The 23,316-nt window shown below is 39.6% G+C and overlaps 1 protein-coding gene across 1 annotated transcript in view; it reads right to left on the bottom strand.

Moving 5' to 3' along the window:
- Positions 1-23,316, bottom strand: part of man1a1 (mannosidase, alpha, class 1A, member 1) — a 201,358-nt gene that overhangs the window by 16,659 nt on the left and 161,383 nt on the right. Inside the window, exons 6-7 of the mRNA XM_033648713.2 lie at positions 6,231-6,354; positions 5,869-5,962 (exon numbers count right to left, since the gene is read on the bottom strand). Of these exons, the coding sequence (XP_033504604.1) occupies positions 5,869-5,962; positions 6,231-6,354 (218 nt within the window). The remainder of the gene's footprint in view (positions 1-5,868; positions 5,963-6,230; positions 6,355-23,316) is intronic.

Here is a 23,316-nt window from a genome sequence, read left to right as displayed (position 1 = left end):
CAGGAATAAGAACACTGTGCGATCGAGAGAGATGACACAAGCTTAACATACAGTAGAGCATCTGCTAAACAAAACAACAACTGTCTGATGATAAAGCAATTACAAATTCATGTACGAATCAGGGATGTCAGTTTGTGTTAATTTTGCTTGATAGCCTGACACCAATTAACAGCTAACTAACCAGTTAATTTTCAAGGAAAAAAAAAAAAAAAAAAGCAAATTGACATGAAATTTAAGACGCCTTTACTTTTAGTTTACGCTCCACTGACTCAGTGAACTTTAGCATCACATTTCAAAGCACTATCCATTCAGAGGTGGTAAAATTTTAATGTTTTGTGATGTAAATGTCTTGCCTTTTATTTTGTTTTTTTTTTGTTGGCTTTACTGACAGACAGCCATATTAACATGCAGAAACAGTGCCCACTGCCCACTGTCCAGCCTCTACTGGTTAGCTAACTGGTTACCTAATGTGCTTATTGGTGATTACCACCACCTGGTTGCTGCAGAAACATAGTAGCCACGTTCTACTGGTTAGCAAACGTTAGCCTTGGTCATACTGCACTGCATACCATCCGAGTTGGGTGGGAGCTAGCTGCAGAAACATAGTAGCCACCCTCTGCCCTGGTGAGTAAGCGGCTTCTTTTTGAGCCGCAAAACCCCTTTTGGATTTTTAACTTTGTTAGCACCACTGGCCGTGCTGACAATGCTAACAGAGCTAATGCTAAAGAAGGTTCACAGCTCAAATATGAGCCACTTAATGACCAGGCCGACTTGGGAGGGGACCAGAGGGCGGGTACCATGTTTTCACAGCAACACAGTTGGGTCAGGACTGTATTCCGAGCAGTAATTGCCAAATAAGCAATGCAGTACACTGTATCCTATCCAAACATGTTAACATAGCAGCGGTTTGGATTAAACATAAAAAGTTGAAATATGACGCCGACTTCCATGTATGCACCGTATGTGAAAGAGACAGGGTAAGCAGTTCTGTGAGGCTGTGTTGGAGAGATATTTTTCAAACAACATTAGGCTGCAAACATCCCTAGGTCATAATTTATTTAACAAATGCATTCCCATCACTATTGCATAATGTCTTTCTAGATGAAAAACCCTCTCTGCCTAAGACATGCATGAAAGCTTTTTGTGTGTGTGTGTGTGTGTGAGGACTTTTTTTGTTGTTGTTGAAACTTGCTGTTTCTATTCAGCATTCCTAATTGAATATGTCACAATTTGCATAAAATACTTGGATGAAAACAGAGTTACTGGCTCTGGTTAAGAGTGTCAGCTAAATGCCAACAATTATAACTGTGGATGTGCTTTCAGTAGCTTTATTCAATGTTTTATGCATTAGATAATAAAGTAAGTAGACCAGAGGTGCAGGTCCGTATTTAACCATCACAGATACTAACAACCCTCCAATCAAGGCCTGGGTATCAAAAACAATATCAGACAGACTCTAATAAATTCTGAAGCATAGCAGTGGATATAAAAACTAAGTAATAAAACATGATCAAAGGATTTCTAATTTCATGCCACAACTTTCTTGTGAAAATCAAGACAAAATATGCCCTGATTTAATGTAGAACAGCGTCTAACCTGAACAAACATGACACCTTTGCAAGGCGAAATGGATATTAAAGCATATTAAGCATGAAAAATAATTAATTTTCATCCTTTCAAAACTGAAGTGCTCACAAGCTGCAAGAAACTCTCAGCACATCCTAACAACCTCAGAGACACTACTTACTTTTCCACCTCTGCATGTGTCCTTTCCCATGACTCAAACACCACAGTCTCCCAACAATGAATTACTAAGAACATAATGTGTCTGTACTATTTTGTATGCAATATACTGTTTCATACAAAGTCAGTTTTTAATCCATTGTTAGTATAATTTGCCTAATCTCTGCAGTTCTTAGTAGGTGGCAGAAATGAAAACACAGCAGGCTAAAGGATCATTTTTTCTGATGTTCCTCATGTTGTGTTCAGGTCCTGGGGCACCATACTTCCTGGCACTATTTGGTAAAAATTGCCCACTAAAGACCCAGAAATTGGTTTCAGGAAAATTGGACTTTCATTTGACAGGGGATGAGAAATATCACTCATATGTTACTCTGCTAACAGTCTGGGTTGCCATGTTGAATATGTATTGGGCCGTGAGCTTGCCAAAAGATTTAAGGACTAGTTTGACAATTTGGGAAATATGCTTATTTTCTTTTATGCCGAAGATCTACAACACTCTTAAGTTGCTGGAGAATATCAATACCATTCTTATATCTATATCTGTATTTTATATATGAGCCCAATACCAAAAAAATGGTTATCTTAGCTTAGCATAAAATGTTTGTGTGAAGTTCCTCTCTAGACATTGATTAAACCCCTAAAATCTCACTTCTGTTGATAAAAATGACTTAGATTTAGAAGTTTTATCTATGAAAAATGCCCCTTCATGCCTTAAAATGGATTTCAGTCAGGAGCACTTTAGTCAAAGAAAACTTTATTTCCATTTGCAGTATTATATATGGCTGTATGGCTCTATTCTGGGGCCTCTCTGGCTTTTCTCGGGCCTACACAGAAAGCCTCTTCCACGTGCCTATGTGGAAAGCATTAAGGCAGAGAGAGCACACCTCCCTGCCCTTCCATGCACAAACAAGGACAGCCTGAGGCAGAGAGCAGACCTCCCTGTCCTTCCATGCGCCTACATAGAAAGCCTAAGGCAGTAGCAAAGACCCCTCAGGAACAGAACAGAGCAGTATCAATGACAAACAGAAATGACATTGATAAGTCAGACACAGCATGAAAAGGAGGAGCTGGGGCAGAGGTGGGTTACAAAGTGGCTTGCAGAGGAAGCAATAAGCAGTTTATAGAAATTCATAGTATCAGGACAAAACCCTTGAGATGTATTATCTTTTTTTTCAAGGGGGTCCCAAAAAGTTGACACGTTTCTTAGGTTTGTGATGTAACAAACCCTGGAAGTCTAAGTTTGTGTTTTGAGATTGCCATTGGCACACTGCAGTTCCAAGGCCCAAATGCCCAGTCTGCTTAAATTGCTAATGACACACCTTATAGCATATAAAAACACCATATGGACATGTTAACCAGGTTAAAAACTTGATACTCAATGGAGATGGTCTTTTATGGTGTATAACCAATGATTTGTGTTTTCAGAAAGGTTATGAGTCAGACTATTTCTTGTCTGAGAACACTGACTTCCTGGAGTCTCTGCAGCCAATGACAAGAGAGAACTGTTTCCTGGCTGTGGTTTCATATTTACTGCACTTAGTATTGCCAATGTTTTCATCTAACTCTCTGCAAGAAAGCAAATAAGCCTTGTCCCATAAAGGTCAAACTATTCCTTTAAGAACTTTATAATCTGATGTAGCTGTGATGTCGAGGTCTGTCATTTTGAGTTTGTTCTGACGTCCAATTTCTGCTCTCTAGTGGTCAGAAATCACTTAAAGCTGCTTTAAGAATGGGCTGAAAAATGGATTTTGATATCCAGCCCTTCTCCTGCCACTTGTCACTGTCACTTTCATTATATCTACTCAGCTGGCAGTTTTCTGTGACGTACGACAAGTGCGATTATGAGGCTTTTACTGCTGGTTCCTGTCCCCTCCTTACAATTCTTCTCTATTATACTGTATATCTCTCTCTCTGGAACTCCATACGGTTCCTGTCCCCTCCTTACAATTCTTCTCTATTATACTGTATATCTCTCTCTCTGGAACTCCATATGTTCCTCTCTTTTCTCTCCTCTTCCTCAAAGTCTCAGCTCTCTATCATTATCATCCTCACCTGTTAAGCTACACGGCTTGAAGAGCCTGATAATCGATTAAAAATTATACCCTGTTACCACAGCCTGTCAGAATGGTGGACAGGTGAGCAGACACATGATGTTAAAGATAGGAACTGGGGGGTGGAGCAAGTATGGAAATACTTGACAGTGACACAAGTAAAAAAGGGGTTCCAGCAATGTAAAGAGAGTCAACAAGGTTCAGACAGAAAGAGTGATGAGACGTGACGAGAGACAGAAAAGGAAAAGGAGTGGACGTGACAATAAAGCCATTCAGCAACACTGTCTCCACTGCAAGAGAGTAAAATCAATCATTCTTTTTTCCTTGCTGATTGTTCTTATGTGGTCAGTCACTCACCACATATGACTGTGATGTCAAAAGAAAACCTAAAGGTCAAGAGTGTAGAATTTAATGGCATCTACTGTACCAATGACGTTGCAGAACTGAAACTTCTCCTGTCTTTTAGGTAACACCATCAAAAAATAAATACATCTATTTATCACAACTTCTCAAAAACCAAAAGCTTTTGAAAATTTACTATAACAGAGGACAAAGAAAACAACCTTACTATCATAATCAGGCATAATCAGGAGGCTAAAACCAGTGAATTTTAGTTTTTTTTATTAAATGGTCTGCAGGACAAACTGATTATCAAATAGTTACTGATCAGGTTTGATCTACTAATTCATTCACTGACTTATCATTTCAGCTCTGCTTATCATAGAAGGTTTCTAACAAAAACAAATGGCTCTTGAAGATCTATCAGGAGCTCCAGAAAAAGTGGTAGGAGATAACTCGTGTGACATAACTGGGAGTAAGTTCATCACTTAAAACTCAAATCAAAGCAGGAGCCAGTGAAGTGGTTGTAAAAATAATATTAATAATGATTACCAATAATAATTTGCATTTCTGGTTTTAGTCAGAACAAATTACAGGTGTAAAATAGTTTTCTTTAAAACAGCAGCACTGAATAATCCAGACAAGTGGTAATTTGCATGCATTAGTGTTACAGCGTCATCTTGGGAAGGAAAAGGTCGGACCTCTGTGACATTATTCCAGGGATAAATGCTAATTTTATTAATGTTTCCGACATCAGTCTCGACATCCAGGTTACTATTAACCCAAAGATTTCAGTCTGTGATTTTCATTTCAATCAAACTGTATTTAGATGTTGAATTACCATCTCTTTCTCCATCTTTGTTTAATTTCTATTCTTCTGCAGGAAATCATGAGTCTTTTATTTGGGTTGGCAAAACTTGTAAGTGTGGCAGCAGAGCAGAAAGTATTCGGGCACAATGGCGGTTTTAACAGGGAGAGGAAATATTAAGCATGCAAACTAAATGTTTACTCTATCTTTAACAGGTGAAGGACAAAAGAAGCAGAGAAAACAGACCCATTTTTCCTGACGTTTACCATCTTAGGTTTTTTTCCACATGCACATGGGCATTTTTGAAAAGGGTGTTTTTCCTTCCTTTGCTCTCAAAAAAATAAAATAATGTAAAATAAATGAAACAATTTCTGTCAAAAAGTAAACACAAAAACACAAGTGAAGCACTGTCGAGACCTTGCCAAACTAACAGGTGGCAATATAACCCTAACCCTAAAGCCAAGTTGGCCAGTATCGCAAAGGAGAATAAGATAAGCCTAAAAAAAAAAAAAAAAAAAGAAGCTATTACCAGAAAGCTAAGTGAAGGAGTGGCCTCTGTAGTACATTGTGATGCCTCTTTTCCTCAATACAGTGGAAGAATAACACTGATGATGGAGAACCAAGTTTCTAGAAGTACAGAGGGAGCTGCACTGATCACGTGTTTCACATGCATGTGTGTAGCCTAAACTAGTTTTCACAAGGATTAGTAATCACACCTCAAAGATAAAATCAGTTTGTCCTGCTAAATGCTTTGTGGCAGCAATTAGACAAAAATAATAATAAGGGGAGCAAACACTGGTGCTAAAGAGCAGTGTTTCCACTCAGGTGTTGCTGTGACACTCAAGTACTACACAAGAGGGAAATGCAGGCAAAGGGCAAGACAGAAACAAATGAATGGGATGTGATAGAGAGGTGAAGAGGACTTACGTTGGCCCCACTGGCCGCTGTTGGGGTTCAGGTAGTTGGGGTACAGCCCCTGGGGTTTGTCCAGGCGATTTAGTACTTTCCGGATGTTCATTACCTAATGAATAAAGAAAAGAGCACACATGTAACCAGTAAACCTCACTTCAAACAACTGTTATAAACGTGACATAATCAATATCTGTACAGAAAAATAAGGTGACAGGTTGAAGAGGCTGAACTGCAGTTTTCATTCCTCCCCATCTTTCTTAGCTCTCTGATATTACAGACACTTCTACAGTGCAAGACTGCAAGTGGAAATCCTGCACACTTGCAACCCATTAACTGTGAAAACACGAATATCATCTCATCTAAGGTGTGAACGTTACCTTCTGTGCAAACTCAGGATTCCCTGAGAGCTTGCTGAGGTGCATGAACTCCAAATGCAGCGTGCCATACTCTGCCAGGATGCTGCTGCCGCCTGATGCCCAGGGCCAGTTCCTACCAATACCACTGGACAAAGATAAAACAAGAAGGAGACAGAGGGTTAGAAAACAGGACAACAATGAGACTGAACCCCAGCTGATGGGTTAAAGAGCCCCACAAAGTTTGACAATTCATCCTTTTCATTTGAGAAACAAGCCAAACTTCTTTTAACTTGTATATATTTTATATTAATTTTTACAAAGACCCACAAGTGCTTTGTTAGCAAAAACACAAGAATACAGTATGAGTCATGTTCGAAAAGCAATTCACAAGCCTACAGAAAAAAAAAAACCCTGCCTGTCTCGATGCTAAACTGACAGCTGAAAAGAGGCGATAAATCCTCAAAAAGTCAGCTTAACACTCCAAGTGACTCAGCAGCTGTACTTTAAACTGTGAAGACTACTAAAATGTTCCCGTAATTTACATGTTATTTTAGAAAGCCGTTTTGCTTCAGTGACATTTACAAATAGATTCTTTCTTTAATGACACTAAAAGCTAACTTCACACTCCATCCGTCATATTTATGGGTGCATTCGTTTATTTTTTTCTCCCACAGACTTGACTTTGGCAGCTCATCTCATCCTCTATCTGTCAGTCATTGCTTGCTGGACCCCACCCTCTCCCTTGAGTGTAGTGGCGATGACGTTGCCTTGACTGCATCTGGCTATATGTGAGTGTTTCCAACCTCTGGCATGCTTGACAAGGACAGAAGACCCATCAACAGGGTGTATACTGTATGTGTGTGTGTGTGCGTGTTGGATCATTAGAGCCACTGACAGATCACTTCCAGGCTAAGGACTGATGACTCTGGTGGCGACGCTTCAAGAGACTACTCATGAATACATATTAACAATTCACTACACTGTGAAACACGCACCGGGATGTGTGCGCTACACCAACTACATGTGGACACGAGCCACACACACACACACACACACAGGAGACATCCAACAAATGAGGAAAAAAAAGAGGTGGAGAAGGAGTGTGAATTGGGAGAAGTGCCATATACACACACACATTGCTTCAAAGAGGTGGATGAACATACTAATTATCCCCCCCTTCAACTCATCATGCTGCACAAGCCGTAATTTGTTTCCCATTACACCGTGGATTTAATCAAGTCAACCAGACACCGAGAGGACCACCACAGCATCAGGCAGCCGGCAAAAAGACAGAGATCAGGGTCAGAGAACACAATATGCGGAAGAAAAATCCCATCACTGTAGACCTGATTAAGTTTGGAGCTGTGTTTGTTAGAGTAAAAGTTTTAGTGTTCCGCTACTTCCAGGAGAACATTATTCCTTTATCTCCACAACACTCTCCTCTTCCCCTCGGTCAACTTGTACGCTTGATCTGTCTATCCATCTTTTGCAATCCTTTTAGAAACCCTGTGATGAACGATAAATCCCTTCTCCTGGTAGGGCGGAGGCGTGGAGGTAAACACACACCTTTCCAGCTCACCCCTGTCCAGCCCAATCCCTCTCAAAGCCGTGCTGTGAGACAAACTAAATCCCTGTTAAGGAGAACAAAACAAAAGACAGCAGGGAAAAGCTGCTGTGTAAACCAAACAGACACAAACCAATGTGGGGCAGATAGAGAGTAGAACTGTGGAGACAGACGGATGAGGGTGTGTTTAGAATATCATCAATCTGGCCTGGGTGTCTCTGTGTTTCAGAGAGATAAATTCAGCATCATTTGAGACCTCTAAAGCCGGCTGGACCTTAATTAGAAAATGGGGAAGTTTTAAAAATCAGGGCTGTCAAACCCAGTCTACTTGTGTGAACACAGCTATTTAAGATATTAAACTATTTGGGAAAAATGGGGTACTATAAATTGTAATTAATAAAATATAACTTTTCAAAGAAATAAAACATTCTTCATCTTACAAATACAAGCTGCATTCACCCTTGACCCTTCAAAACAGCAGCAACAGTCTTAATTAGCCCAAAATTACCATTAGCAAATGTTAGATAGATAATGCCATAACTTGTGGTTATGGTTTAGCCAAAGTTACACAGGCTCACTTTAAAGGAATACTTTATCCTCAAAACAACCATTTATATATCAATATTCACCCTGTGTTACATTGAATTTGTGAGGAAAACTATGTCTTTCTCGCTTGCCGCCATGGTGAACAAAGAATCCAAAAACTGATAAAATTCTTGATGAATTTAACTAAAGGGTACCATGTTTAACAACACCAAAACATTATCAAAACATCTGTTTCGAAACTCTCACACAACTCATGCAGCATTACCCAGGTCTCATTTATCCAGTCATATGCTCAGTACTTCCCAAACACATGCATTTTCCCTAAAAGCTTACAATGACAACATTTCCCCAAAGGGTAGTGTGTCTGGGCAAGCACAAGCATTTGAACGCTGCTTGTGTATTCCATTAATCAGAGTTCAAACATACCACCCTTCCACAGGCGCACTACTCGTCCATGCTTGAGACTTTTTATGTGGAAGTGTTTCAACAGTAAGGTTTTACCAAAAATACATGTGTTTGGAAAGTACTTGTTTTGCTGCTCTTTAATCAGCAAGAATTTTCTTTGTTTTTGGATTCTACGTTCACTGTGGAGGCATGTGAGCTTAATTCTTCACAAATTTAACACAGCACAGCCGGAGTAGCTAAAATTGTGTGTGAAGTATTCCTTTAAGGCAGTGGTTTTCAACTGGTTGGTCCGGTCCAAAAGTGCATCACAAACCCAAAAAACATCAATAAAGAAATGAGGGTTAGTTTGAAATAAAATGCATCGATTTGTCTGAGTCCTTCCTGTGGCTTCTTGCAATAACAACCCACAGTGAGTGAACTGTGATTCAAATAATACATTAATGCTGATAACAACACTGGGTCAAGGAGCTGCCTCTGCTCCATCTTAGGTGAAATGAACCTGCTTCAATAGCTACTAAGAAGCATTCACGTCTGTTTTCTAATGGAAACTCTCTGTTGTTTCAGTCACTTCCTGTACTGGCGCTGGAAACTGGCAGTTATCCACTGGCGTACAGCACAGTACAACTATATTAGTCCATCTGATGGGAGTCTACTGTTGTGTTTGACTACTGATGCGGATGTCCTGGCCCAGTTTCCAGAGCACTGTTACCAACTAGCATGCTCTACATCCCTTTTCTCACATGGGATGTGATGAGACTTATTACAAGCTCTGAGCTATAAAAACAGTGTTTGGTTTATGACCCCTCCTTGCACTGCAGATTATACTGTAATATCTTTAAAAGAAAAATACTGCACAGCTGGTCAAGGTTTGAGCTCCTTTCCTCACATAAGCCACAACTGGCTTTCAGCATCAATTTTAAGAAATTATTTGGCAATAACATCTACTGTTGACTGTGTTTTTCAATCTCAGTTGGCTTAATTTTCACAACAGTCAGGGGTATGAAGATTCATATCAGAAGCTGGCTGAATATAAAGTCTCAGTTTGTTGAAGTCAATTTATTAACAGGAGGCAGAGTTCTGTTTCTCTCTCTTTGTCTGCATGCTTTAAACCAAACAGTAGTAATGTAATGCAGCACACTGAAACACATTCAGATTGGAAATGTTAATTAAATGTTGGTGACCTAGAACCAGAGGACTTTTTAGAGAGCTTATACAAAGCTCAGACCAATGCATCAACGCTGATATTGAACTTTCATTATAAATCAAGAGATCAGCTGACAACATCCATCGCTGATAAGACTGATGTGATGCAGTGTGTTTGGCTAATAGGTGTCCATGCCCATAGATTTTAATCAATTTCTGAGCTCATGTTTCATCCTGTTTCATAACCCTTATCAGGAAGATGTGAAATCAGGCCAGTAGCAATTAAATTAATGGTGTTTTTGGTTTAGTCTTACCAATACTGTTCGTTGTCATGTGCTATATTTTGTTAGTTTAAGAGGACGATTCACCCATCCCAACAGGGACCAGAAATACTTTCAAATCTCCATGCCATGACACCTGGGAAAAACCTGGGAAAATGCCATCTGCTTAGGAAGACCATAAATGGACTCTGTTCTTTTAACTCATGTTTGTGAGGTCACAAATTAAATGTCAATCTCTACATTTGTCCAGTGTCATGCTGAAACAAGTTTTGAAAGCGAACAAACTCGAGGTTCCCAACTGGTGTAGTCACAGGGTCCAGATTTCTCCTCAGTCATTACTTCAATGTCAACAAAGTTTAATATATTCTGCATCATACTTGTGTTTGGACATGTCATCAAGCTAGTTTGTCGTCTCTGTCAAGTGGCTGTCAGTTAGTCTCTCACTCTACAGCAGGAAACGGCACTTCAAAATAAAAGGTCTGTGCTATAAATGCACTTTGTACAAACTTGACACACTGGCGAGTAACTTGTGGTCCATTTAATAATGGACCCGCGACCCATCAGTTGTGAACCACTGCAGTAGATGGTGGTTGGCAAACAGACAGTTTGGAGAGGCCTGCAGGAGTACTGCCTGTGAAAGCTAGGCAATGTACTGCTGTGGACAGAGGTAGCCACCTATAAAAGGGCCCACACCATAGACTCAAACAGTAATTTGAATGATTTGTGGTGAATGAGTGATGTTAACTGAATTTAAATTTACCTTTTAAAACACCAAAGTCACACAATTACACAAATAAATTGATCAAGGCAGTGGTAGACCAGCAGCTCTTGTGTTCTGCAAGGTAAAATTACTGTTTTTGTCAAAGGAGTCTGGTGGCTTTGAAGAGAGCATAAATGGTTGTAGAGTCTTGAGTTCCTCATTGGAAAGGGCTGTCCGATAGCAAAGACAGTGAAAATATTTTAGACTGATAATGACTTTTTAGGTGGTTAAAATACATTATGCTGCTGCCCCCATCCACAGCAGTACATTGCGTAGCTTCCGTCGCAGTGCTCCAGCCTGCTTCTCCAAACTGGAAGTGTGCCGACCGCTGCTACTGTCAGTATTACATTTACTATGGCTAAGTATATCATACAATGCCACTTCAGAAGATGCAAGCTATGCCTTTAACTGGAATCAAAGTGCAGATGCAAAATAGTTTACTGAGTTGCTGTAAAAAAAACCCGAAGCATAAAAATTTTGGGTCATCTCGTGGACATGCCTGAGAAGTTACATTTCTTATATATTTCTGTCAGTGCTGAACTTTGAAAGCTGTTTAAAGAACATTTCAAGTACTTAGGTGGGAATGTCCATCAAGATAATCTGACATCACACATTTTCTGCCCTGCTGTTCAACTTATAAACAAAAAAAACAAGGGCTCCTGGGGTCCATGCAACAAATATGGATCCAAAGCCTCGACCTAGAAAAAACTGGGTTGTAACAGATTGATGCCACTGTGAATTATGAGGGTTTGCATTGGAGGACATATTCCAGTCCTCTTGGTGTCTATCTTGTTTGTCCTTTTGGGGGTGTCCAATCTTCTTCTTATTCAACCTCTCACACCCTTAGCCATTTTCCTGGCCAGCTGTGAAATGACAAATCCAAGCCTGGTAGTTTTATACCCTCCAGTGTATTCTGCGGCGCCAACAACAGTGATTTTAATTCTGTGGTGCCAAGCAGTAACCTGGAAAAACAGAAAAGGCATTCCATCTCCATAAATTAGCATGTCACACCAGGAAGTGCCCTCTCACGCTCCTCTAGTATTATGTTAGGCAGTGCTCCAATTCATTTGTACTCTGTGTTTGGATGAAGTCTATATTTTAGCCCAGTTTTTTTTTTTCTGTGTCCGTCCTCCTCCCTATCCACGCCACGACCTCTGATTCCCTCTTGCTTTTCTCCCCTCAATATTTCTTCCTCCCTTGTCTTAAAATCTATCGCACTTCTCCCCCAGGGTTCAAAGAAAATGTGAATCCTGATAGATTCACAGTTAGCAACTTAATTAGAGGCCTTAAATCATGGCTGCCTTCCACTGCCTTAGGTTACTGCCTGGGAGAGCTGCACCGAGAGCAAGTGTGTGGATTCCTGTGTTTGTTTATAAGTGCCTCAGGGTATGGAGACAGTGTTACTACCAACACTGCGACTGTGTGTCTGCTGTATGTACATGTGTGTACCCCAAACTGTGGCCATGATCGGAGCACCTAAAAGGGTTCCTTCTTTTGTCCATTGGGTAGAGACCCCTTAACTAGTTTAAGCCCCCTGCACATCCTAAAGATGTCTTTAACTTGAACCTAAAAATGATAATGAAGGCTGCAAAACTATAATAAAAATAATAATAAAATAATAAAATAATTCATTACAGCTCTAAAGTATTGCCCAATATGATCTCATCGGTGATATAATAACTATTGGTGTATATGTCAGTTGGAAAAAGAAACAGCACAATGTGCCAAAGATACATTTGGAGTAATTTAGAAACATTGTTACTATTACATAGTTTGTTGACCAGAGAGTGCTGACAAGATCATTTGTCAAATGTAATATGTCCCACTCAGTTCATATCTTGGTCACAAGTTTTTAAAAAAAAGAAAAAAGATTTGATATTATTTGTTTAAAAGAACATTGACTATGACTATATTTCTTGGTTGATCCATTGCTATCTGACTTTTTAACCAAAATATTAATGTTTCTAAAATACTTATATTAGTAGAGCCAAAAATCCAGTATTGATTGGGTTCTGTAACTCCTCATAAATTGCTTAAACCCCCTTTAAGTTTTACAGCTTCTTCCAAATTTACTTCCATTACTGTAACATGACCAAAGCTGAACCCGTTGAATAGAAGAAGCAGAATTAGACCATTGTAGTTACAACAGTTCGACTAGTGACTGCCAAATTACAAAGAAAGTGCAGTAACATGCTTTACTTTGCTTACGAGATTTTCTTTTTCATGTGTGGAGCTCTGTTGCTGAACTAAAAAACTGTTCCTCTGCAATAAATTGAACAATTATGTGTTTTGTATAGGGTGTAGACAATACTGTCTCAGGTGTCAAAACCTACAGTAAAGTTCTTAAATAGTGGATGGGGCCTTTATTTATTTCAATTGCAGAGGGTACCCGGCCTTTATCTGAAACAGGCTTATATTAGAGACAGGACATTATTTCTAAATCACTCAGTTTTATATGTATATATGGTCAAATTCTAGGAGCTTCCTTCTTTTCTGATCAACCCATGTTTGCTGTGTTAAGTTTTTGTTATGACATTATGCAGTTAAGACAAACTATTCCTGTATCCATTTCAAAATAAAAGCCCTTTAGCATTGCAGTGGATAGAATTCCTTAATCTCCTACCAAGGCTTTTATCTATAAACACTTGAAGAGTTCCTATACAGTGCTTCAAATGTAGCTACTGCCAACTTGTGGCACTTACTAGGTTACTACAAAATACAGTTCGGCTGGGACATTAACGCACATAAGCCCCGTTCACACATGCACCTCAAACCTGAAGTTATCAAGACATTACCCTGTGGAGCTGTATGTGAGAAAGCAAATGTGCACATCAGTTGAATAGGACATTAAAGGGACTTTGCCCTTCCAGCTCCCTAGTGCAAAGTCTGTGCAGTTCATATGAGAAAACGGCCTAACACCAACACTGAATAAAATAGGAAAGTAACACTTGATGAGTAATAGCAATGAGTAATGTTGAAAATAAATAGATTATATTGCTGAATTTTATCATTTATCAATTAAAGTAATGGAAAGGAACATTATTCTTAGTTAGCATACATATTTTCTAACAACCATGGCTAACTCACCACCGCCAAAGTGACCTGGCTTTTGTTGGACTACCAGTCTTTATTTAAGAAAATACAGTATATCTGGAAACTTAGAATTACAGGTTGTCTGAATGTGCCTTCACTGGTTTTCTGAAAGTGAGATCCCATTCCTATGAGGAAAAAAACCACAATAGCCCAAGTAGAATTTCACTAAATCTGATCCTGTCTTTCCACATTTCACGTCTTTTTTTCCCACCGCTATGCCGACGATACTCAATTATACTTTCCTGTTGGGCACTAAGGGCCTTATTCTACTGATGCACTTTAAAGTAACTCTAAATGAAAATACAAACCAGCTGTCTTAAATGTTAATAAGCTGTCATCAGTCTTTACTAAGCGCAGCAAGTTCATTTTCCTATCACATCTAGAATGAAAGTCTCCATGACAGAGTGCTACTTCACAGGGTCACCCAGTGTGACAACCTCTCTAGGCTGTACTAATAGAGCTATTCTCCATCTTGGCCTATTAATCAAACTCCAAGACCCCAGGAGCTCAGGATTGATTGCTGCAGCCTCAGAGACTCTGGCTGAAGGAGGAAATCTGTCCCTAACCGACATTATTTTTTCACGTTTTCCTCTATGAGATAAGAAAAGAGAGCAGGGGCAAAAGAGTTAGCTTTAACTTTGCAGCATCATTAAGATGATGACAACACAGCAGCAGTCTGGCTGGAAGGCAGACACTGTCTTTGAGTTAGTGCATTCTGGATGATGGTTGGCATCTAAGACATGCATTACAATACATTATGTGCATATGTAGCTCTTTAAATGTGACAGAAAAGTCTGAATAAGCACCTGAATAAACACTGGACTGAAATGTACCTCTTAACATTTTAAAACTTTCTTGTGTAAGCATGCCGTTTGAGAATTCAATTCTTGCATTATCTAAATCTTTTATTGTCAATTAGAGGAAAACAATTAATGTGTATGTGTTTAGTAAGTGTGTATGTGTGGGCTACAGTCATCATCATGATGCCTGTAGAGAGGAATAACTGCTAATTTCAGGGCGCAGCACAGATCCACACACCTCAACACAACCCAACACACACACACACACACACACACACACACACACACACACACAATGCCTCATCCCATTAAGGCCAGTCAGTATGCAGTGCAGTGGGAGTGATTTGCAAGAGCTTTATCAGTCTGAATGTTAATAGAAGAGCTATGGGACATACTGGCCAAAGCAGATAACGACTGGCTAACTTGTGTGTGTTTGTGTGCGTCTGTGTGTTTGTGTGAGAGAGAAAGAAAGTGTCAGAGGAAATAGGCAAAGCAGTTAGTTTGTAAAGTGCTGCTACTGGTAAAACACAACAACTTAGTATTGTAGGAAGCCACACATGTACAGTATGGGTACAGACAGACCATTTGCAAAGACAATTTCCACCACTGCTCTGGTTTACAACTATTTGAAGTTTCCATTATCTAATATATCAAAGGGGACCTATTATACTAATTTTCAGGTTCATACTTGTAATTAGGGTTTCAACTACAACATGTTTACATGCTTTACTGGTCAAAAAAGGCTTGATTTTTCTCAAACTGTTTCTCTGTGCCGGAACATCTGTATTCACCTCCTGTCTGATATGCTCCATTTTAGCGTCTGTCTCTTTAAGCCACACAGCTTTAAGGAGCCCTTCTGTGCAGAGTTTGTATGTTCACCCTGTGTCAGCGTGGGTTTTCTCCGGGTACTCCGGCTTCCTCCCACAATCCAAAGACATGCAGGTATATCGGTGACTCTAAATTGTCCGTAGGTGTGAATGTGAGTGTGAGTGGTTGTCTGTCTCTATGTGTCAGCCCTGTGATAGGCGGCTTCTCTCACCCAATGTCAGCTGGGATACAGCCCCCCCCCCCCCCGCAACCCCTAACAGGATAAAGGGTTATGGAAACTGAATGAATGAATGTCTCTTTAAGCCTCTCTCCTGACAAAGCTCAGTCTGCTCTGATAGGTCAGTATTGCTAGGTCTTCCATATTTCAGCATCTTTGCACCTTTCTAATGCTTCTAAACCTGTTCCAGCAGGAATATGATCTGAAAATGGGGAGAAATTAACAACATCAGCAAGCAAGATTACATGTTTCCCTGACCTTAGCATGTAGCTACATGTAGCAACATCTGACGCCCTAAAATGAGCAAAAACATAAAAGGTCTCCTTTAAGTCGGAGGAATAACATATCATCAAAAATGTTTGATTTATACTTATGTCAGTGTTTAAGGGAGAAATTGTCATATTTCTTCATTAACAATCTTCACTAACTGGACTAAAAAGCATTCAGTGTAATGAACGTGTGAAACTGTATGGTATCTCCCTAAATTATTGCTCGAGTTTGCCAAAAATCTTTTCTTCATCTGGCTTACAATATCATTATTCATAATTATTCAATTACTAAAAGGCAACTACTGACAGGCAAAATAAAACAAAATCAACATTTCTGAGGCTTTCCCAAAGTAAAACCAAATCTACGCAGCATTTAATTAGCTAATATTGGTTGTTTGTTTTCTGTTAATGCCTACATTTACTATTTAACACCAATTAAGTACATTTCAAAACGGATTAGCAATGTTCAAAACTTTCTCTAATCCAAACCTTTTCATGTGAACCACAAAATCTTTTGACAGAATGTAATAAATTAATATTTCCTCTGTTGTATGCTTGATGGATTTTCTACTTTCCATAAGTCCATGATAAACATTTGAAAATCATTAAGTCATTAAGGAATAAAAAGAAGGAAAGAAAACAGAAATCAAACAGGAAAGTTTTCTCTAACACGGCTAATTAAACAGAATATTTCACTAGAAGAGACATCACGGCCGTTTTAGAGATGCAACTCTTTGCCTCTTTACTTGTTTTACTTTTAATTATCAAAGCTGAATTCAGAGACAAATGCTCCTCTGTCGGTCTGGCTGCAATGCCACCAGATTTACTCTGGTGGAGTCAGAGTCTGTGGCAGATCAATTGGACAAATCAATCGGACCTTAGCAGCATTTTCCGCTCAGTTAGTGACAATCAATGGGTTTACAGAGAGAGCGAAAGACAGAGAGGGAGAGGGAAAGAGCTCTCTGAGTCTGGGGCCGGCCTCTGATGCTTTATGACATACTGTACCCCGGATTTATCTGACCTTGCTATTGACCAAGAGGCTGTTTCATGTGTCTTCTGAAGATAAATCAACTGTACATCAAGACGAGATTTCCCACTGATCAGCCTCATGAATAATTATGTCAAGATATCTTTTGAATTTCTATCATGACTAATTCAGAGGGTTTCTATATGCATACATACATACATACGTACATACATGCATACATGTTGCTTTATACTGGACTGTTACTGGTCTTCATGGATGAGCAGTCTAATGATCAGTTGGGCTTATTAGTGCATGAACTTACACTAAATCTCTTAACATAAATCAGATTCATGGACCTTTTCTGTTTGAAACAGCAATACCTCTTGATTTCAGTATATTAAAATAATTCCAAGACCAGCATGAACCCTTGTCACAGATAGAGTCCACATTTTGAGCTGACAGTGCTTACAGTGAAGGATAAAGCAAATAAAATAGGGATGGGCAGCACAAGCAAAAACACTGTTCGAAAATCATGGCAAGTATTCCACGATTTTTCGAATAACCCCCCCCCCCGGTAAAATAGAGTTGTCACGTGACAGACGGGAGCCGCTGTAATTGATTAACAGGGGAGCGAGCTGCTACGGGACTCACGCTGCAGACATGTCGCGCCGCTGAGCCTGGCCGTACGGTCCCTCGCCGCCTCCTGCGTGCCTCGCTCTTAAATGACTGTGGATACTTGTTGTAGATTTGTGATACGCAAGCTTTGCCTCACAGAGTTTGCACTGCACCTCATTTTCGTTTATTTTGTCGAAGTTGTTCCACACAGAACTTTCTGATGACTGTAGTAGTCTCTGCATGTTTCTCCTGTTTGTAGAAGAGCATCAAACTAGCTGGTAGCCCATCTCACACCGCTGTAGCAATCATATTCTGCCCTCGTGCGGTTAGGAGCTGAATTGCATGTCAAATAAAGGGGGGAAATAAGATGGCGAATAAAAAAATTGATCTTTCAAAATAAAACGACTATTTGAAAATTCGAAAATCGTGACCCATCCCTAAAATAAAAGGCTAAAGATATTGGCCTGGCCTGTTTTTATGACTACTGACAGAGCACCGTAACTTCCCCTGAAAATCTTGCTTTTGCTGACCTCCAGTGATTTAACTTTGGCTGCAGTGGTGTAAAGGTGTACTCTTTGTCACCTGTGACATCACTGAAAGGTGTGGTTACAACTGCAGCAAAGCATATTTATTCAGAAACTTTCAACTTCGAAATTTTCAACCACAGAGGGTAGTACCATGCTGCGTTTAGCTTAACGGAGCTATATGCAACATTCAGAGCATATCTATGATTCAGAGTCTGAGACAGGATTGCCTGCACAAGGCTCTTAACATGGAGGTGGTTGAGATAGAAAATAACAGTGTGAACGGTGCTAACAACGGCAACAGTGCTGACAGAGTTAACAGTATTAACCAGTGGGGGAGCCAGAGGGTGGGTGTTAGATGCCATTCACCACTGTGGGTCAGGATGGCAATTAGCTAGCCTTAGGGATACATACACAAGGGCTCACCTGAAACTACACAATTGTAGAGACTGAAACTTCACCCTTGATCGCGGAGACAGTAGTTGACAGAACAATCTGACCACAAGGCCCCTTTATGATCTTCCTCAGCAGATGGAGTTAGCTTCATTTTTGCCCATTTTACATGGCATTATTGAAGTTCTTAAAGGGGCTCTAGGAATAAGTGAGAGCATTTGAGTCGTCTGGACACGGTTGTCAACATGTAGGTGGCTGAGCTGGCAGCTAACAGTGCTAACACGCGGCTGGACAGGCTTCCATAACAATGAACAGGATGCCATTACTCCACTACATCTTTACATTGCTAATAGGGGTCTGCTGCCATGTTAATGCTCTGAATGCTGCATACAACTTCTTTTAAAACATAACTTAAATGACTTCAAAGATCCAATAGCCAGCTAAAGAAGCAGATAATAAGGTGAGAATCACATAGGACATTTGGTTTCTATAATACTAACGGTTATGTAATGGAACAATGTGGGTTGTGTCGACAAAAATTACTCCTTTTGTCTAACTTGGGACTTATATTATTGTCTGGACAAACTGCAAAGCAAAAGTGGAAAAAGTAGCAACGACAGGAAATTACATTTCTGGCATTTATCTTGTTCTCTGAAATTAAAATCGAGCAACTGAACAAACAAGGTTTACTTGGTGCAGAAGCAATAACACATTTTAAACTGTGGCCTTGTTTCTCGGTGGCCCTCTTGGGTTTTTCAGATAGCTACGGGGCAGAGTGATGAAAAACTGCAGAGAGGGAATAAAGAGAACAAGGCCATGGAGTGGAGTGGACCCACAGCATGATGGCCTGAAACTGAAGAAGATACTGGGTCACTCGAGGCAAGATGGATGGACTGAAGGAGGACAGAGAGGGAATACAGGATAAAGTAAGTTTTTTAATAAATGAAGGAGAAGAAAGGAACTGGGAGTAAAACAGAGAGAGGGGAGAGAAATAGGGATGAAGGGAGAGATGATAATTGGGCCTCATTTGCAAGTGTGTCTGTGTGTTTTACAGATTTCCTCTGCCTCAATCTGGGTCAAGGTTATTTAGGCTGTCTAACAGCTCCTAACTACACTGCTTTAAAAGTGCTTCACTGATGTTTCATCTCAACCATCCATTTATGAGAACTCTGTATGTGTTTCGATCATGCCATTCCCTCCATCACTGTTTAATCTGCACACAATACATTGAATATATCAAACTGAGAGACTTTATCCTACAGTCTGACCACATCATTCATGAGTGCCATTGTAACCACTTAATTTCTGAGCTGTGTGTTAATATAATTAAACAATTTTACATATGACTTAAACTGTTTTCTATTAATTAATACGACAAAACACAGGTTATTGGTCTGGGCTTGCTTGTAGTCTTTAAAGTGTAAATCCCCTCATTTTACTTTAATTAGCATTTTAATGATAACTGGATGTTTGTGATGTATAGCTCTTGCCATGAGCATGCTTTGCTGGTAGCCAGCTGTAGGCTACAAACACAGCAGGGAAGTCATTCCTGCTGTGTTTTTAGCCTACAGCCAAACAGCATGAAATACCTACAATAAACAACACAGCCTAATTCTCAGAGGCATAAAGAGGCTATATCACCACAAGTACATTGATATCTCCTGTTAAATGACTATTGCAGGATTTACACTTCTGCACTGAATTGACGGCATACCCTACCCCGTAGCCTGACTTGCACCTCCCCAGAAATATAACTACATGTTGCAGTGACGCAGACCTTCTGTCTATTTTTGTAAGCTGAAACCCTTTCCCTCAGTGGAAACAAAGCTTTCATTTACTTCAATTTCACAGATAATAAACAATAAATTGTGAAGACAATAAAGCCTCCACAACATAGCATTTTAAGTCTTGTGTGTTAGTTATCCTGGCTTCATGTGCGTAAAGGACATCTCCGCTAGTGCTAGGCTAATTTATACAATGTAAAATGCCAAAGGCTTGTGCTAATAACGTTAGCATGTTGTATTTGTTTGGAAAACATGTTCAGTATAAGACAGTTGTTTTTTAAGTGATCCTTGTGAGTTGTAATGGAGCTTAATTTATTAACGTTAGCTTTGTTAAATGTTGCTGTTGTCCCTGGCTTCATATGAGTAAAGGAAAAGTCCGCTAGCTGCTAAGCTAATTTATACAATGTAAAATGCCCAAGGCTCGTGAAAAGAACATTAGCATGTTGAATTTGTGGGGAAAATGTGTCCAGCTAAAGACAAGTGCTTTGTCTGTGAATCCTGCGAGTTATAGTTAAGCTCATTTGTGTACTTTTGATTAAAACTGTCTCTATTAAGCCATGTTTAATGTGCGTTTAATGTGTGTTTCGAATCAATTAAACTTTATATCACTTCAAAGAAACCCGCCGCCAACTAGTGTTTTGGAGGTGTAACTGCAGAGTGAGACAGACACAGCACTGCACAAGTATAAACTCTTTTAACGGCGTACACTCTGCATAGAGCTTCTTATTAATTCATTCATATAATCTGAGCAGGACTACAAACCAAAATATGATCAAAGCAAAAACTACCTTGAAGCTACAAGACAGAAAGATATAAACATTCGGCTGTAATGCACATGCTGGATGATTTAGACTTATTTTCACTTAAGCCACACACACTAGCATTTAGATGAGTCTGGACCACCTTGGACATTAAAAACAATGCAGTCTTTTCCTGTCCTTGGTCATATTTGACCCCCCTCATTTGCATTTTGCTGAGTCGCTGCTCACTTTCATGATGCTTTGAGATAATTGTTTCAGTCCACCAAACATACATGCTCACTAATGCATGTGAAACTGCCAATTCAGGCTAATCTGAGTCTAAATTTTGCTCCCACAGAGTCATTTCCAAGAATCAGTGCACAGAATTGAAAACCATGCATTTAAACAAATGACTGGTTTGTTCTATGTGTACATGTCGCACACAGGAAGAAAACTTCCAGCTAAAAATAGGAGTTTAAGTTTCCTGCTCAGTGGTGCATTAGCCACTGTGGCGCTGAGTGTGTGTGTTAGGAGATGTGTGTTTGTGCGGGAATGTTGGTAATGTGTGTGTGTGTGTGTGTGTGTGTGTGTGTGTGTGCTTCCAAGCTATCATAGCTCAGTCATGCAGGTAAAGTCATCATCACCAGCAATCTGCTCAGGCCTCTAGGGGGATGATGCATGAGGACACACATACATGTACCTCCACATGAACCCACACACACCCACGTTTAACAACACATCTAACCACACACAGACACACACACAATCTCCCCTGGGGTGTTCCTCACTCTTGAGAGAAGGACCAGAGGGGGTGCAGAGTCCATTCACCCATATAGACAGAGAGAAAATTAATTTGTCACAGCACGTTTATCGTCATGACAACCTGCCTTTTAATTAACGGCTGACAAACAGCAGTGTCGAGTCTCTGTCTGGGGAAGGAGAGATAGAAAGAAAATGGTGGAGGAAAAAAGGTGCTCTCCTCATCATTTGTGATTGACATTCTTTATGACACTGATACTATGCTGTATGTTTTTAAAAAATTAAGGTTTGGTTTAGTTTAAGGATTAAATGACTATCGGCCTGGATGATTATTATGATTATCAGAATCCTTATTTTTTTCTTCTGATAGTAAAAATGTTAAGTTGTAATAAACATCATGATCCAGTATGAAGAAGTCGCAAAAACACCCAGTGGTTCCACTAATTACATTCTGCCATTAGTCTTATAGTAGTTACTGGATGAACCCTTAGTTGCACAGTACGAGGACTGTAAGGAGAGGGAGATGGAGTGAGACGGAGCCTGGATGTGGCAAGAGATATGACAAAGTTATCATAGTTTATAAACTATACACAGTGGTGACTGACAATACAGACATGCTATACACTAAACAAAGGATGCTGAGAGGAATCTGTATAAAGTTCTGTGTTGAAAAGATGGTGTTTGTTTCACTCTAAACTTTGGGATTAAAATTTATATTTTCACTATAAATGTATCGGTTCCAAGTAATGGTTAACGGCCTCGTTGAATACTAATAATTAGTATTGGAATTGGCCTTGAAAAAAAAACACATTGGTTGATCCCTAGTTTAGTTTGGGAAATGTAAACCAGGTTAAGATTGTCATCATGGATAAAACACACAGCAGTGATTACTGGCAGTAGCTTGTTTGCAAATTCAGGAAATTTAAAGACATCACGATAAGATCTAGGTAATTTTAATGGACATTTATAATTTTTTGACAATTTAAAAACAAAAAATCAGCATTTCTCAGCATTAATCTTTAGATAAAAAGCCAAATAAAGATTAATAAGAGCTGCAACGTAATCTAATAACGTAATTGCAGACAATGGGAGTAGTCTTGGTTTTCCATCTCTTTTTAGTTTTCCTTTCACATTCTTCAATGCAGCAACTCCAAACCTATGATTTCATCATATATAGTAGCTTTACATTTAGCCCTTTGATGTCAAATTACAGTGGATAAAAATCCAAGTCTTTTTATGTATAAACCACAGAGGAAAAGTTTGTATGCACTGCTGTATGGATCAATTCCAAAAGAAATATACCAACAATCAGGCTGCATCCAATCTGATACAAAAGAACAAACTGGCTTTATATCTCCATTATTAAAATTGCGTGTGTTTCTGCATGTGTGTTTGTGCAGCAGTCAAACCCAGCGGCAG

This window comes from Epinephelus lanceolatus, chromosome 13, assembly GCF_041903045.1.
Source record: "Epinephelus lanceolatus isolate andai-2023 chromosome 13, ASM4190304v1, whole genome shotgun sequence".
Lineage (NCBI taxonomy): Eukaryota > Metazoa > Chordata > Actinopteri > Perciformes > Serranidae > Epinephelus > Epinephelus lanceolatus.
This window is presented reverse-complemented; position numbering and strand designations above follow the sequence as displayed.